This window comes from Heterocephalus glaber, unplaced genomic scaffold (genome assembly GCF_053883595.1).
Source record: "Heterocephalus glaber isolate CG9 unplaced genomic scaffold, H.glaber_assembly_v1.0 deba00001504, whole genome shotgun sequence".
Classification (NCBI taxonomy): Eukaryota; Metazoa; Chordata; class Mammalia; order Rodentia; family Bathyergidae; genus Heterocephalus; species Heterocephalus glaber.
Window position 1 is genome coordinate 19,905,510 of NW_028258324.1, and position 18,079 is coordinate 19,923,588.

General features: G+C 40.0%; 1 protein-coding gene across 3 annotated transcripts in view; it reads right to left on the minus strand.

The window, feature by feature from the left end:
- The window catches only part of Slc9a9 (solute carrier family 9 member A9), a 611,274-nt gene that overhangs the window by 330,876 nt on the left and 262,319 nt on the right, over positions 1-18,079 (minus strand). For all 3 annotated transcript variants that reach the window (XR_015440847.1, XR_015440848.1, XM_004834393.3), the window contains exons 7-8: positions 6,664-6,802; positions 2,137-2,242 (exon numbers count right to left, since the gene is read on the minus strand). Coding sequence is in view for 1 of the 3 variants with exons in the window: in XM_004834393.3 (XP_004834450.1) it covers positions 2,137-2,242; positions 6,664-6,802 (245 nt within the window). In the remaining 2 variants the exon portion in view is untranslated. The remainder of the gene's footprint in view (positions 1-2,136; positions 2,243-6,663; positions 6,803-18,079) is intronic.

The window sequence follows — 18,079 nt, forward strand, 5'->3', positions numbered from 1 at the left end:
TCTGTCCCAAAACACATGAGTGTTTATCCTCAACTAACAAGTCCTATGATATGCATGGCTCAAGTTATGAGTTGCCACAAACCCAATTTGGAAATAGACAAGGATTAAATAATAAACATACATGTATGTCATTTGGACAAGGCAGTCTTGTCTTTGGCAATAAAAAATGCTTATACCTAGAGGTTGGTTTGTATCAAATTGTTATTATGCATACTGCCTAAATCTAGAGTACTGCTCAGGAGCGACTCTAACCTTGGGCAAAGCTATGGTCATTCAGGTCAGCCTGCAACAAGGCATCTACTTGCATTCATCCATTCTATATCTGGCTCCTTAAATTGTCTACGTAGCATCCAGGGAACAGACCAGTTTGAAAGGGTGCTAAATGATGATGAACTGGCAACTTACACAGTTTCCCATGGATTGTAACCTTTAAAGCAATTAACCGAACAAGATCTTATTGAAATAGACTTGGAAATAGAAAGATAATTTTCATACACAGAAATGTATAATTCTTAGGCAACAGTGTGTGTGAGAGAGAACATGTTTATTTATTATAACCTTGATGATAAAATAAAAAAATATTAGGTGAATTAAGAGATTGATTCATCTTTCAGCAAGGTAGAAATTTATTCTTATTAATGATACTTAGATGGTTTTACAACAAGTTGAGTACTGAATAGGTCACAGAATGTGGAGAAATGAGAATAAAAATTTTAAATGTCTACAATGTGCAAGATTTGCACACATCATTTCATTTAAGGGTCATGATAACATTTTTTTCTGGAATGCATATACTCTTCAGCAACCTCCTTAATCCTATGCCAATACATTAACACAACAGACTTTGTATTGATATAATTTGGATATAAGGGTCTCATGGAGTGGAATCTGGTCATGTGGTCTTCATTACACTGTTATTAGAACTGGCACAACTTTCCTGTCTGTACAGACACCCTTGAAGCCTGTGGGAACAGTGTTACCTCTTGTGCTCTTCAGTAAGTTGGATCAGCTGATTACAGCTGTAGGATATCACCACCAAAATGATTTGCTCTGCTGTTATTCACAGGAGAGCACAGCAAAAGAAGTAGACCAGGAAGGCTCCTGGGACCCCAGCCATCTTCCAACTCATGGAGGTAGACCTGATACTTCTCAAATGGAGTTTTAAATCCCACTCACTGTTGGCTAAGTAAACAGGGGACTCTGAGTCTTTTTGTAAATTAATGAGATCATATATGTGAGGCAGATAGCCAATATCTGGTTCATGATACATCCTCAAATATATGTAAATTTGTATTTGTTATTTAGACTTAAAGCATAACCTCTTAAAATTCAAATACCTAGCTAGACATACCCTGTTACTGATTAGCACTTAGTGGAGATTCTCACCACTTGAATGTCAGTTAAGATGTATTGGGCATAAAGGCCGCTAGGATTGAAGCCTGGGAGAAGCAGAGAATTGGGCTTTAGGAGAGAAATAGCTTTGACATTTTCAGGGAGCCCCAGTGATGCTTCTACATGGAAAAGCATCTAATTGTTGCTACCCAAGCACAAACCTTCACTATTACAAAAAGGTAATCTAATTATGGAACCCAGATCACAGTATCCATGGTGCCTGGGATCTCGGAACAGCTCAGAGGACTTTGTGTGGACTTTCTGTGTAAGAGACACTGAACTGCAGAGCACACAGGTTTACTTGGTTTTCTGACTGGTGCATTCACACCAGTCCTCAACACTAATGCAGTGGAGATGCTCACACTTGGAGAGGCTGTCTACTCTGGATCCCACGGCTGGACAGCCACTGCCCTTCTCCATACAGCATTTGTGTGTGTCCTTTCACACAGAATGGAGGCTTATTATGTCATCCATCACCAGTATGAATCAGTCATTTCAACATCCCCTCCTGTCCAGCAAGGATAAAAGAGCATTCTGGAGATGTCTGTTATTCTGTACTAAATGGATGAATTATTATTATTTCTCCACAGGATGCCCACGGAAGGCCTGACTGATACAAATATTCACATTCACTATTCAAGAGAGATTTCATTTCACCTCCTGCTGGATCAGGGAGGAGCACACACAGCCAGATGGACACACAGATTCACACGTCTAGTTCTCAGTGCAACCTAAAGTACTGACCTGTTAGGCCGGCAGCCTCAGCAGACAGGAAGGCACTCCAAGAAAGGAGGAAAAACAAGCCTGTTTCCAGCATCGGGAACTCACACAGCTTGGTGAATTTGGTCAAGTAACAAAGACGTGTTAAGGGAAACAGACTTTCACAGCGAAATCTCTGTTGATAATCTGATAATCTGATCTGATGATGGTAGTTTTGAGTTAAAGACGATTCTCAGGCCTGACTGGTAGGGCGTCACTCTCCATGGGCCCTGCTAGAAAGACCACCATGAGTTCCCTGCTTCACTGAGGATGAATATGCCCATAAAAATTCTAACCTCTATTTGGATTTTTTTTTTAAAAAAGGTATCTACTAAGAGTGTAAAACTGTGGTACAAAACCTCTTGATTTTGCCTCAGCCATGCTTGTGTGTTCCTGGGAGAACTGTAGCAGATTGAGGACAACAATGCCAAGGAGAGCGCAGTTGAAATCAGATGCTAGATGTGTGTCAGTGTGGAAGGCAGTGCTGCTCACCAGGGTGGGGTGGAGTTGGGTGGATGCAATCTGTGTGCAGGTGGCACTTAGGGATAGAATAGGGTCAGGAGAAGAAGCTACATTAAGTGACAAGGGAGCTTCCCATTCCCTCTTGATATGAGCAGGATGTATGAGGAGAAGTTTTATTATTTCTAGGTCAGACAAGATGCCCTCAAGCAGGTAATGGTTCCTTTTGGCTAGGATGACACTTGGACAATAATCTGTAAATTGCAAATACAATGAAGGGATAGTAACCCAAGTTGGACAAAGAAAGGAGTATGTGATTGATGGGAAAGGATTATATGTAATTTTGTCCATATTAGGCATAAAATGCTCTGACAAATAAGGGGATGTGAGTTGCCATTTTTACGTTTCTAGTATAAAATTTATAGCATATTTCACATTAAAAGATGTTTCCAGCAGGTGAAGGAAGCAAAAACATGCCTTCCAGCATGGAATATCTGGATCTTAGTCTTGGCTTGGCCAGTCACTGGCTGTGTGACTTCTGATCAGTGTATTACCCTTTCCATTGTGAATTGGCAATGAGAATAATGCTTGCTCCACTGTGTGGAGAGTAAAATGAGAGGAAATGTGTTAAAACTGTAATGTAAAGTTTTAGGAAACACAGATGCCTAGAGGCAGAACCATCACTGGAGCCATGGCCTCTGGAAGCTAACTCTACCTGACTTCAGATTCACTACATCTACTTGGACATGTGTCTTGGCCTCCATGGCTCTGATTTCCTGTTGGAAAATGGGGATAATGGTAAAATCCATATCACCAATAATATAAGCCAGTGGATATGTGTTAAATATACAGAACAGTGCCTCCCATGCAACAAGTGGTATCCAACTTTTCTGTTAGTGACTTAAATGAATGCTTTTGGCAAAACATCTTTACTGGAAATAGACTCTTGTAAGTATCTGGAGGCAGTTCTTTATCTGGAGTAAAAAATGGGCTGCTCTTAGCCCCTTTCCATTATCCTTTCTTGATACTTCGAGGGAAGCCTTTGTTTCAGAGAGTTTGTTTCTCTGAATTCTCTCTTCTAGGCTGTTTTAAGGAGAAAGTCCAGGCCAGTGCAAGTAACAGAATATCAAAGGGGTCTCTCCTCCACAAAAGTGTGGTTCTCAGTCAACCCCCAAGTCCAGAGCTTGGAGCCACAACCTGAGGAGACCAACTCAGAATGGAGACATAGAGGGAATGAAGGTAGAGGGGACAGCAGTATGCGATTGCCTCCTTCATAGCTAGTTCGTAGAGTCTGATAAAAAGCCTCCAAGCGCCACATGTGACCACATGCCACTGTGACCGAGGGCTCTTTCCCCAACCCTCAACTCTTAGGTCCTTATATCTTGTCTTCCAGACCTAATCCAATCTTCTGGCAGACATCTCAACTCTAGGAATGTTTTCCTTCCCTTCTGAGCCTGTTTACTTCTGTGTCAACACTTTCTCCTCACATCAGGCAGAGAAGAGTTCCATTCTCAACTGCTGTACCTACTGCACTCTATGGTAGTGAACAGCTTAGTTTGCAATCGTAGGCCTGAAATGTCTTAACTGTATGACCTTAGTCAAGTTATTTAACTTTAATCATTCCAGCTTCTTCATCTGTAAAATTAGGATAATAACAGTATCTACCTTGTAGTGTTCCTGTAAAAACTGTCTGAGACAATTATTATAAATGCAAAATGATTACAGCAATGGCTAATACATGGCAAAGTTCTAGAAAATGTTAGATGATATTATTATCTTGCTCATTATGACTGATAGGTGACCCAGAGTGAGCTACTTCATTTCCTCAGTTTCTACATGTATAAAGAGAGGATAATAATAAGCTGTTTTACAGGGTTGATTCAAGTGCAGAGGCGCACAAAAAAGGTCTGGAACATTGAGACATTCACTGAATGTTCCTATCATTAGCACTGTTACTCATAATATTCTAAATAACACATGACCTCCACCACAATTCTACCTAACAATTAAAAGGTAGTAGGGAGTAGTGATTAGGAGCATGAGCTGCTCTCGATTCTTACTCTCTGGGTTTACTTATTGGCTGCATGACCTTGGCAATAATACCCTTTCTCAGCTTCAAGGTCCAATAAAAGTAGTATTTGATCTTTGTGAAGGTTAGATGAGGTACTCCAAGTGAAACAAGTAGTAGGGGAGCCTGGCATGTCATAAGTACTAGGTAATGTCAATTTTTGGTGTTGGAAACCAGCTCTGCATTTTCTGACTTATTTTATCTCGGCCAATGGAGGTGTCATTCTCTAAGGGTTCCAGGAGAAAACTTTGGAGTGAGCTTTGATTCCTCTTCTTTATCTCTAATAAACAATTAGTCATTGGTCTCCTTCCTGATGCTCCCTCCACATTACGGTTTTGCTTAGTTCTAATCCCCTTCCTCTGACACACCCTATGCACCAGATCCTCAGATGTTTTAAACATCTGACCGTCAGGGTGTCGTCTTCTGAGCAGAACACTTCAGCAGCTAATGTGGAGCCAGAAAGAAGTTCAGACTCTTAAGAAAACACCTCAAGGGACTTCATGAGCTGACTCCATCCATTTTACCACCTCATCTTCCATTTCTCACCAGTTGGAGCCCAATGGTCCTTTCAGGCACTTCTGCATGCTACATCAGTCAGTCCCACCTCTACCTATTAAAGGATGCTACTCTTCCTATAAACACTGCTTGTCAAATTATTTTCAGAATACTATAGTTGGCTTAGGGTCTATTGGTCTTTTCTGGGGACAATGGCCTAATTTTTACTGTCCCAATAACAATGGCTTCCTCAGCTCTGGTTTTTATGTAGTTATTATTATTATTATTATTAGTAGTAGTAGTAGTAGTAGTAGTAGTAGTAGAGATTAAACTTGGGGCCTTTGCACTGAGTTACATCCTCACCCATTTTTAAAATTTTTTTTTTTTGAGACAGGTCTTGAACTTGTAATCCTTTTGTCTCAGACTTCTAGGCAAGTTAGGGGATTATAGGAGTGTGTCACTACACCTGGCTTCATCTCTGAATTTTTATAGTCCTGATAATTTATGTGAGCTCTGGCTTATCCCCAAGTTTGTCACCAACTGAGAGTAGAGACTATGTTTTACTCATCTTCCGACTCCTTGTAGACACTTTTAGTAAAACTGAACCTTTTAGCAGCTATGTAGTGAATCTCTGGGCCAATACTCATGGAGAAAGTCCCCAACATTTTGCTTTCTTTGCCATGGGCCTGACAGACTCCTTCCTCTTCTTTTCCCTGAGGTCTTTGGCCCTTGGTCCTTTGCTGTGCCTCTTTTCTCTGGCTTCCACTAAGCTCCTACTCTTGACACTGGCCCTCTGGCTTTCCTCCTCAATTCTGACTTACTTTTTCCCCATCTAACTATTTGAAGTGAGTAGCCCACTAAACCAGCCTCTTTCTCTGATCAAATTCTGTAGGAACTCAACCCATCCTCCCAACTCCCTAACAAAAAAGAAGAAATCCAATGAGACTGTACCCCAGCTACAGAAAACATGTCATCCCTGCATCACTTTCAGGTTCCCTTCAACAAAGTAGCTGTATATGTCTTTTAAGCCCATAGTGATCTTTGGCTTCCTACCCTGTGACTTAGTGATTGGCATAGTTTAAAAATTAGGCTAAGTATACCCAGCTTATTATCCCCATGCAATCTTGTCTTGTTCTTGACCTTGAATCTTCATTTCTTCTTCTTGACCCTAGTATAGGAAATCCTGATATTCCCTGCCCACTCCCTTTTCTAAGTGGCAATTATTTAAGAACTCTTCATATTCTAAGATCAGACATTACCAATAGGGCTAGAATTGACCTTGGGTAAAAAGGAATCTGATTCTCTGTGGCACTGGTATCAATCTCTGTTTCCTAGGGTCATTCAAAATGAGGCTGGCTTCATAATGTGTATTAAATTTTAACCAGAATCCCTTGCCATTTACCACTCTGGAGGTTTTTCATCATCAGAAATGTTCCATGGATGTTGGCTGCTCTGAGAATTCCCCAGCTCTCCACACACACAAAGGATATCAGTGCTGTGACAACAGCATATGCAGACCCCATTGCAAAGGAGCCGGTGAAGATCCCCAGGAAATTCCCCACAGATTGGAAGAATGCCGCAGTGTCAAATGCATTTGGGTTCTCTTTGGGGCTGTAAATGGATATGGAACTGAAAAGAGAAAAGGAGGCAAGTTAGTGACTTTCACCTTATAGCCCAGTCAGAATTTCCTATTCACTTTGGGGAGAGGCACCCTTTCCCACAAGATTGGTGCCAGTTGGATGAGTTGAAAGGAAAAATGAAAAGGGGAAGAGGTAGAGAAAAGAGAGAGCTTTTCCTTTCCTTACAACCTAATCCCGTGGTATCCATATGTTGCTGCCAGTCAGTAAACATTTTTATATTGGGAGGGTCATAAAGAATATTGTTTCTAAGCAAACTAGGCATTAAAACATGGTATGTGTATAAGAAATCTGCTGAAAAGATAGATAACTGTGAATTATTTAGTGGCCATATGTCTTCAGTGCTGTTATATATTCACAAATGTTCCTGATAAAAAGTGCACTTTTATGGCCTGTGCACAAATGGGTGATACAAATCACAGCATGCACAAAATATTCTGCCGTGATCTTGTCATAAACCACAAAGCATTTCACCTCTCTAGTGTAACCCTTCAGAAACAGAGCCCTGGTGACACTCAGAACATCACAATATTAACCCCTGGGGAGAGACAAAACCCTCCTTTTCCCGCTGAAACAAATGGCAGCAGCTGCCCAAAGTCATCTTTTATACCCCTATTCTGGTGGTTGCCAATAGATTTATCCCCACAGAGAAAAATCAACTCACCAATAGGCAGTCTGTTCACTTAAATATTTTTGAGGATGTTGTATTTGCTTTTTTTTTTAAGAGCAGGGTCCCAAATCCCAGAGTGGTAATATGAAAGGCAGCCATATCTTATTTAAGAAAATGTGAACTCCATATTGCAGCATTAAAATGAGCAGATGTGCTAGAACCAGTAGCTTTAGGGAGACTCAGGAAGTAGCATTTTAGATTTTTTTTCCCCACCGGTTTTATTTTAGCATGGGGTCTTTAAAACTAATCAGGAAAAATCAAGAATTTGGCAGTGGATTCTAGAAAGGACTTTGTAATGGTGTGGAGCACAAAAAACACACCAGACACGCTGAGATTAGATTGGATTTACAGAGATGTAACTGAGTCTTTTATGCTTGGATGATTAGAGCATGTTAACTCTCTGACCTGACTTTTTGCATCTAGAAACTAGTTAAGAGACAGCAAGGGGAGAGGATTCCAATTCTCCTATGGAAGATGTGCGGCATAAAGAAGGTAGTTTTAAATGTTCTTAGTTTTACCCTCAATGTCTTTAAACCCCTGAAGTAGGCCAAACACTTCTGCTTTGATCCTGTAATTGGATAAGGAAGATAAATGTGGATCTTGAATGGAGCCCTGAAATGTATGCGAGAAAAGGACTGCCTTTGAAGTGTTTTTCTTTCTGTAAAGTGTTATGCTTTGTAGGAAAAAAAGAAAAGCAATTCCATATCTGAGTTCTTTGTATCTGCCAGTCCTGGGGAAAGGTGTAAAACCCCATGGCTATTAGGAAATCTGGTATCCAATGCTGTGAAGTTTGATGAGTTCCCCCTGACCAATATATGAGCACCTTTCTTCATTCTAATGAAAAACAATGTGATACAAAAACGCTCCATTTCATTCTTCTTTTCATACAAAGCATTTTGCATAGTAACAGGGCTTTGTAAATAACTCTGAAGTTACTGGGACTGCTACCAGTAGATCTGACCCATAGAATCGGCCTCCTTATTTTTACCTCCAGCTCCACAACCTCAGAAGCATTTTCTCTTTGACCAGTGGCTTAGTTACTTTTCTCATTGGTGAGAGAAAATACCTGACACCCAAAGTTAAAGGAGAAAAGGTTTATTTAGCTCACAGTTTATAGAGGTTTCAGTTTATAGTGGCTGGCTCCAAAACAGGGTGACATAGCAGGCAGACATCACAGAGGAGAAACAGTTCATGGCAAGCAGACGAAAGCAAGTGAGGAGACCACATTAGCTCTCTTTCTGTCCCTCATGTCTTATCCAGGGTACTTATCCTTAGGGCAGGTGGCACTCACACCCTTAATCCTAGTGCCTTTAATCCTTTCAATGCACCATGAATCAATCCCAGTGTCACACAGTCCAGGTTTAAGTACCTCTGAAATGCCCATCTATGACCGCATGAGGCTTTGAGGGGATGTGTAGACACAAACCATAACACCCAGTTTCTGGAACTTGGAGCACTGCCATTGCATAGTTTGGCCACATCCTGTTATCCTTATTTATATAATGTTTTTCTTTAAATTAATTCATTTTTATTCAAAGGCCAAAGCTTTTCTTAAAGAATATCTATGAAATCATAAGTTTGATGCACTAAATATATTTCTTTTTAATATATGTGAGAATATGTAATTTGAAAAAAGTTCACATAAACTCATCTGGGTAAGGCCACTGATCTGCAGTTTGTGCTTTCAGAGATGTTATGCCTTTGTAGCTCACCTAATAGAGTCAACCTCTGTTCTCCTGACTTTGTACCATTTCCTGTGGTATTTGGGTCAACTGGAGGGAAAGCCTTAACTGCCCTTGAGCCACAGAGATTGTCCATCGTATCTGCTGATCCAAAGTCTCCCCAGGACATATGTTCTAGTCTCAAGGTGCTGGAGACAAGAGGGAAGCATAGAGGGAGGGGAAGTATAATTTGATCCAACAAACATTACAGTAACAATTCATATACACTGAGAATATCTAGGCAGACAATTTTCATCCCATTGCTGAGTGTGATGTGAGAGATATACATTTTATGGTACAAAGGAGAAAAGGGGCACTATTTTAGAATAAAGAAGATGATATTTGAGGAAAGTATCAAATCGACAGACTGACGTGACATAGAAAGGTATTTCAGGCAGTGGAAAGAGTGTAAAGAAAGCAGGAGAGGCAGGTGGATCTGGACACATTCACAGCAGGACTGTGTACTTACAGATGGAGCCCAGGGAACATGAACACGGGTGCAGGAGGAGGGGAAGGTGGACCAGGCAGCATCACTCAAATAATACACAAAAGCTCTCATATTTTCATAATATTTAGTCCTCTATACATTCATTATAACTTTGTTTAATCTTATGTCTGTGAGGTAAACAGGGCTGGTATTGTTATTGCTCCTTCCCTCTCTTTTTTCTTTTTATAAGATAAATTAAGAAAAAGAGAAATTGGGATCTCATAGCTACTGAGCTCATGATGTAGATTTATTGTTTCTTCCTTTAGAAAGTGATCTTTTGGGGAAAATAAAAAAGAAGCCATGTAAGGACAGTGGAGTAACACTGCTGCACTGTCTTTAAGGACAACAGGAGTTCAGGACCAGAGCCTTAGTTTTCATGCCTAGGAAGGAACAAGGAGCTGAGTATGTGACCCTGGACACCAGCAGGTGAGACTCAGGGCTCCTCACAGACACTTACTTTCTTGTCTGCATTCCACTTCCAGACATTAAGGGTTGGACACAGCCTAGGGTTTGGGGCACATATTGAGTTTCCAACTTTAATCCATGGGGCAAATCAAATTGTTCCAGCAATTTCAGCCCTTTGGATTTATCCCCTGTGCCAAGGGAGATGCTAGAACTATCAGTGGATGCAAATACTGGAGAGGAGAGAAGAAGGGAAAATTAATCAGGTTATCTGTTAATCTGTATAATGCAGTGGTTGTTCTTTGGGACAATTTAAGAAGCACTGTTTATAATACACATTGGTGAGGGTGGATCTACAGTCCCTAGATATCTGGAAAAGATATTGGAACCAATATCTTTGAAAGTGATTTGACCAGAAATACATAGTGGTGTTTAAATATTCATCTCATAACTTGGAAATAGGTCCAGGTTATTGATTTGTTCTGTTCATGAATAGATTATTCAGCAAAAACTAGTTTGATGACAGCATATTGTAACCATACTCAGAAATGAATGCGTGTAGCATCTTTTATCCAAAATTTAAAAAATGAAATAAATATCCTAAATTCATTTAATGAAAGAAACACTAATAATGATCCTTTTTTTCAGTGCATCATTTAAGACTCACATACACAATCAAGAACCCTGTATTTCTCAATACACATATTTTTGTTTATGTAATGTGTCTGAAAAGAATAGGGCTTGTAGCTTAAGAAGTGTAAAGAGCATAGAATCTGAATTTGAAATCTGGGTGTAAATCTTGCTTAGTCTAACTGGCTGTGTGACCTTGAGCAAGTTACTTAAACTATCTGTCCCTCCATTTCTATAAAAATGATAAGTGCTTACCATTTAGGGTTGCTATGGGAATTGGATGAATTAATGTTTTCTGAAGTACTTGAAATAACATTGCACCCTTAGAAGGAACTAGATAATCATTTCCTTTAGTGACCTATCTCTTTTCTCTGTGTCTATTTTTGTTTCTATCTGTTTCTGTCCCTCTGCCCCTCTGTCTGTCTGTCTGTTTTGCTTTCTGCATTCCTTAGTGCTGAAAGAAGTATTTCAAACTAGATGAAATACCAGTCAACACCTTAACCCAAATAGAACTAGGGCTTCCTCACCTGTCTCTCACACGCTGACTGACTGCTTACTGGTCTAGATCTCTAGGAGGTAGGGATCATTTGATCATAAAAATTTTTTTGTGCAGAGTATTGTATGGCATATAGTAAATGCTTAATAAACACTAGTGAAAAAGAAGATATAGCAAAGGAAGAGAAAAGTAAAGAGGAAGAAGAGGTGTTGTGAGTGAAATGATGCTAGAGAGAAAATAAGATAACACATAAGGAAATTATGATACCATTGATTTCACCAAGGTTGCTACCACTGTCATCCCCTCTCCCCTCTGTGACTTGGACCGCACTTCCATTCTGGTCCTTCCTCAGTCATCACTGTCCTGATCATTATCATCTTCCTCAAAGTCTCTAAGTTTCTAATACCATCCACTCCTGTGACTCCTCACTGTTACTCCTATTTTGCTACACTGTTATAGAAACTACCCAACAACCCAATAACATCAGGCTCCCAAGAAGCAGCGCTTCCTCACAATACTCTCCCATGCCTGGCCCTCTCAACTTCCATGATCTTCTTGCAATCCTGGAAGCTTCAGTAGACAAGTTCTTTCTCTACTCATTAGTCCACTCTTACTTCCTTTATGAACATGAAATCAGTGTCACTTGAGAGCTTACAAAAAGAAAGTGTTAAGTGAATACATTATATCCTTTTCAGAATTTCTATAAATTTAATCATTAAAGACAAAATGAAAAAATAATTACTATAGCCAAAGATACACAAAAGAACCTTCTATTTTCTCTGCCAAATCTTTAATCCCTAACCAAAACTTTCTAACGATTGGCACCAGTTCATTGAACAGTTCCTGATTACTTGGGAAATAAATATGAAACTTTTTTTTCCAATTATTGCTTCCAGCTGTACTACATAGACTCCCCCTTCATGCTGGGTAAGTAGTTCCATTAATGATGTCTTGGTCAAACTCCATTATTCAATTTCTTCTAGTGATTAAAACTTACTGCAGACCAGTTTAAAACTTAAAATCTTCAGAGCAGGTTTCTTTTTGTCCCTATAGAATATTCTGGGGCATCAGCAGGATGACTTGGAAGGAGAGGCAGCACTTTCCTCTTCCTCCCACCAGGGTTCCAGTGCTTCCTGGTGTTAAGCACTGGGGAGGGTTGCCTAATTTTTGTCAGTAGTGCATAGGGATTCCTCTCTTAGACTCCTGACACATTGGCACTGCTGTTTCATTGAGAACCCTCTCACATGATCCACTCAATGTTCCATCAGCTCTGCCAGCTATACACATTCTCAATTTATTTCCATGGCTTGGATTAGTGGGCACTTAGGCAGCTCAGTGGTTCCTGCTTTTCTCTTGACCTCTATCCCCTTAACATGGGGTTCCCCTGAGCATCCACCCCAGGCCATAAAGCACAGTTTTTATGGGCTCACCCACCCACTCCCCAAACACACTAAATGAGGGAGCCTTCGAGTCCTGCTTCACTGACTCCTGCTTTCAGGCCAGAGGTGGCAGCATTCCCCTGTTGTGCTGAAGCCTATACCCTAAGGAGCCATATCCAAAACTCCCTTTCCTTTGAGATGGCTTTGGCCCCTCTGCAGTTCCCCCTGGGGAATGAACAGCAGCCTCTGCCTCCTGGGTGATGCCAGTGGTGTCTCTTTCATTTGGCTGAGGGAGAAGGATGCACCTCCTCAGGGAAGGGTAGCAACTTCACACCTCAAACACTACACTCCTTCTGAGGAAGAATCCCCAACTTCTCCTTCCCCATTCCTCAGGAATGAGGCTGATTCATAAATTAAACCAGTTGGGAAGTGTGTGGTCCTCCTTGCTGGGGAGTCCTGTTGCTCTTTGTAGTATGGAGCCACACAGTGACATTCTTTGCTTTCAGCTATAGTCCTTGACCTCAATCTGGAGAACAGAAAAAGGCCCATGGGATGAACGCATCTTGTGATTTATGACATTATGTCAGGGTGCTTCCAGTTTTTTTCCCCCCTCTATAGTTGCCCTGCCATTCTGCATTTTGAGATGCATTTTCAGAAGCCACACAACACAGAGGAGCAATGAAAATTCATAAAAACTGCTGCTTTGTTCAGCCTGGGTGTCACAGGGAAAAATTAAGCTGGAGGAAAAAAAAAATAATTACAGTGCTATTTTGTATTTAAAATTCTTTATGCTTAAAAAAAGAAGAGAAGAAAAAGAAACAAGTAGATTTTTATCTATTATTTATCTTTTAATAACTGCATCAACTTGCCCTTTCTCAGAGAACTAGCTTAATTATGAATAAGGAATTGATTTTTATGGGGCCAAGAATTGTGTGTACACATTGGAATTCATTCTGGCATCTGCCTGCCCATTATTCTGGCTTATGTTCTGCCAAAGGCTGATGAAGCTCTGTCAGGAGAACCTGCTGTAAAACATAATGACTTCAGGAATTGGGGGCATTCCAGGCACCCTGGGAGGTTAGATGAGCTCTCTCTTAATAATAAGAGGTCCTGGCTAGAAGTTCACTGAGTGGGGTAGAAGCATAGGGTTTTAACTTCCCAAGGGCCAATGGCCCTGCAGAGTGGAGAGCTGTGCTTGGGGGGCACATTAACTCTTTCAGCTTCTGGAGGACCTTTAATGACTGCTCCTCGAGAATCCAAATTCATACCCAGACTGACTCTCTCAATCCTTGACAAATATCCTTTTGTCATTTTGATGGCCGGTTTGAGAGAAAAAGACAAGAGGAATTCTGTGGGAAGTGTAGACTAGTGTATCCACACCAAGAACAATACAATCTCAGACTGAATTGATTTATTCCATCAACAAATATTTATCAAGTGCCTTCAGTGTACAGTCCACTAAGTACTAAAAATACAGCAGGGAATCAAGCACAGCTGCTGACTTATGTTCTTTACATGTTGGTAGAGAAGACAATATAATAATGAGCTAAGCACATAAATGTGTGATTGATTGATTGATTGGTTGATTTCAGAAAGGCGTCTCTGAGAAAGACGACTATGTGGAACCCTGAATGACATGAGGTGGAAGGAGCTTTCTGAGTCCTGAAACGGAGCTTGCTCAGTGGGTTCGAAGAGTACAAGGGTGGAGGACAGGGTGGCTAGAGGGAAATGAGTGAGGGGAGATGGGTGAGAACCTGAAGCTGAGGTGGCCAGGTCTCTTTCCAGTTGTCTGGAAACCTGAATGAGACCACAGAGGACGATGAGGGTGAGGAGGAGGAAGACAACAGAGAAGAACAGAGTTTAGAGGATGGATAGATTTAGCATGAAATGTTGCAGTGAATGTCAGAAAGATGACCATACAGAGGAAGGGCTGGCCTTGTTCTTTGCAACAGGCAAGACAAAGTCCAAAATTTAAAAAAACAGAAAGTGTAGAGGGATATTTCAGCTTTATATTCTATTTCAATAATTCCTAGTTCTTAGCTCTGAATGAAAATGGGATGGGTTCTGTAAAAGGGTGGTAAGGTCTCTAGCTAGAGATGCTGAAATCTAATGAATTACTTGCCAGGGTGCTGTGGAGGAAATTCTTGCATTAGATGGTGTGATAATGTGGCCTTCCCCCAACGGCCACTGACTTGCTACTTTCCTACTTCTTCCAGGCCTATCAGACAGAGATATAGGATGTACTTTTTCCTCTGTTCACCCAAATCCTGACATTGAAAATGGCTGAGCGTGTGGCCAGAAAGGAGCAGTACTTCAACAAAGGATGCAGTGAAGGTGCCAGTGATTTAGGTTGGAGCACAGTTAATATCGACATTAAGAAGAGTTACAAATTTCAGCACAGAATAAAGCCTTTGACAGTTTCCTAAGTGGCTCTGGTCCATTAAGTTCCAGCTCTAAGGTGACAAAGAGAACTCTGAGTTTAAAATTGGTTAAAAGGGAAGAAGAGTTAAGGGAGATTTGTTATGAATTATATGTACATTTTCTTTAAAAGGAGATCTTAAATTACTTTGCAATTTACACTGAAAAGCCTTGTCAGAATTGAATTATTCTGTGGGCTTTGAGAAATTTTCTCTACATCTAATATTGAAAGTGATTTTGAGATAGTACTAAAGACAAAAGTAACTTGCAAATACTCTTTTCTTTTTGTCTTTTTTTTTCCTAAAAGAGAAATAAGAATTTGAATCCTGTGAGCCTGGAGAGACGGAGGGAAGGAAAGAGAGGAGGAGAGAGGAGAGAGGAGAGAGGAGAGAGGAGAAGAGAGAAGAGAGAAGAGAGAAGAGAGAGAGAGAGAGAGAGAGAGAGAGAGAGAGAGAGAGAGAGAGAGAGAGAGAGAGATTCTCATAGTCTATTGGGAATTTCTACCCTTTCTCCAAATTTTCAGTCCTTTTAATCCTCATTAATGAGATCTTAACTCCAAAGAGTGCTGTGATATGTGAAACTTTTAGTCATAACAGACTGAGAAAGATATAGAAAAGTAGGTTAATAGCCACTAAAGGTGGAAATCTAGTTAAAATTGAAATATAATAAAAAACAGGTACAAGGAAGACCAAATATTAATCCCCAAAATTGAAAATACAGAAAAGGGTCACATTCTCTGCTTTGGTTTTACTGAGCACTCAAAGATATTTATTTATGCCTTAACATTCCTACACAGCCTCTGCTTGTTAAGCATTATGCTAAACATTTTTATAAGCATTGTCTCATCTAATCTCTCAGTAACTCCCCTGAAGTAGGTGCCACTATTATTTGCATTTTATAGATGAGGAAACTGTGGCTTAATAAGATTAAGTAATTTTTATGTATTCCATCTCATTTAATCCATTCAATAATCCAATAAAAGTATTTTCATTTTAGAAGGAGATAAAAAGACTTGGGGAGGTTAAATAATTTACCTAAGTTAACATCAGGTATTTCATTCAGGTCTCCCTGATTGAAAGCCTGCAACAATACTGACTCAGAAAGGAGATGCCTGGATCTACCACCTGTGTGTGGTCACAAGGAACTCACAGGACTGAGGCAAAGACCATCTGTGGAAGTTGAAGATTTTAGGGCTCCTAGCCCTTATTTACAAGAAGAAAATTACATTTAATAGTTAAAATATCCATTTCAATATAAGGAATGTTGCTGACAACCAAGTGTTATTTACAGGCTAGGATTTCTTAATGAAGACCTCTCCTCCATTTTAAATGGATTTTAATACAAACTATATCCCATATTTCTTACAAACATCAGCTCACACCTTCTGTCCTGTGTAGTTGTTCACTATGTCCTCACATGTATGTGGTGACTACTGCCTCTGTAGTAGGATTACTTGTCTGTATTTCAGTATTTGTATCTGGAAAATGGTGATAATAATTTTGTCTCATTCTCAGAATGGGGATTAAATGAGTGAATATTTATGCAGTGCTTAGAACAACACTCAGAACATACAAAGTGATGTTAGTGCCGAAGATGTTAGCTGTTGTTGTTATTGCTCTTTATATTAACATTATTGGAACAATTACTATATATTTCACCATTTTTTTCCAAAGAAATCAATAAAAACTAAGCTCCCTTGTTAAGAATATGGTGGCATTTAGGAATTCCAATTAATGTATCAGAGCCTTATAGAAATCTTCCAGGTAGAATAAGCAATATGCTCAGTTAGATTAAATAGAGCAGAGGGTTACTGAGTAGTATCAAACAAAAGGGTGCATATAAAAATTTTAACAAAAACCAAGAACAAAAGATCCACAGTTGCCTTGCAAGGCAGCTAGAAATTCAGCTGTTAAATTTGCAAAGTAGACATACCACAGAAATTCTGTTGCTGTACCTGAAGGAAAAGATGTGTGTGAAGAATGTCAAATGAAGTTTTGTGAAATTGCTGATTAGCAACAATCAAGGAAAAAGAATATAAAGCCAATGGAGTTTACTTTCATGGTGATCACCAACTTGCAGCTCACTGCATGTTACATAGAGATAAAGAAGAATCAGCCTACAGGCACTCACTGAATGGGAGCCTGAAGGGCTCTGCAAATGTTGTGTGCTGAGGACAGCGAGGAGTGGCTAAAGGAAATGCCAGTTTCCTCCGGCTGGGCCAAAAGACTTCACAGATGATGAGCTGCCTTCCTAATCTGGGGGTTTTCATTCACTCATGAGACAAACTCTTCTCTGATTATAAACAACTGTCTGTGACAGCTGATGGAATTTCACCTGGTGACAAGCCAATTCCTAGAAAATATTTGCATTGATCAACTGATTCCCCTGACCCTTTCTTTCACCATTGCTCTTTCATTTATTAGCAATTAAGAGAGCATCTGGGCCCCCAAATCACAGCTTAATTTAATTAAGAATCTGCATCCATCTTTTTAGAGTTGCAGATAATTTCACTTGAGTTCAAGTTTGGGAGCAAAGTACATAGTTATCTGCTTAAACGAACCTATTTTATCAGGGCTGTTGCCTCACCCCTACAGATTTTAATTTTGTACTTGAAATATGGGAACTGTAGACCAACAAATCTTATGAAAGAGGGATTTTCTGCCAACCTATGTGTTCCAACCTTAAATTACAAATTTCTAGATATTGCTAGAAAGTGTATATTCTACAAAAGAGTCATCTGTGGTGTTGGATCCTCAGGACACAGCTTTATTAGTGTTAAAAACATGGACCATTAGGTATATTTACATCTCAAATCAATACAACTTGTGAGAACTGAAGGATTCCTGATTCAAGCATTAGTAGACTTCTCCAACTCTGTGCAACAAAGATAGTTAATAAAACTTAGACTCAGAGGCTCAGGGTGAGGATGAATGCTTCATCTGCCAAGGCCATTGCTGAGCTGTGGGGAACCATAAGCTATTTCTTAATCTCAGCAACTATGGGTATGGGTGCTGAAACAGCCTTGAAGGACAAGGAGGCTGAGTTTTGTATATGTGGACAGGAAAT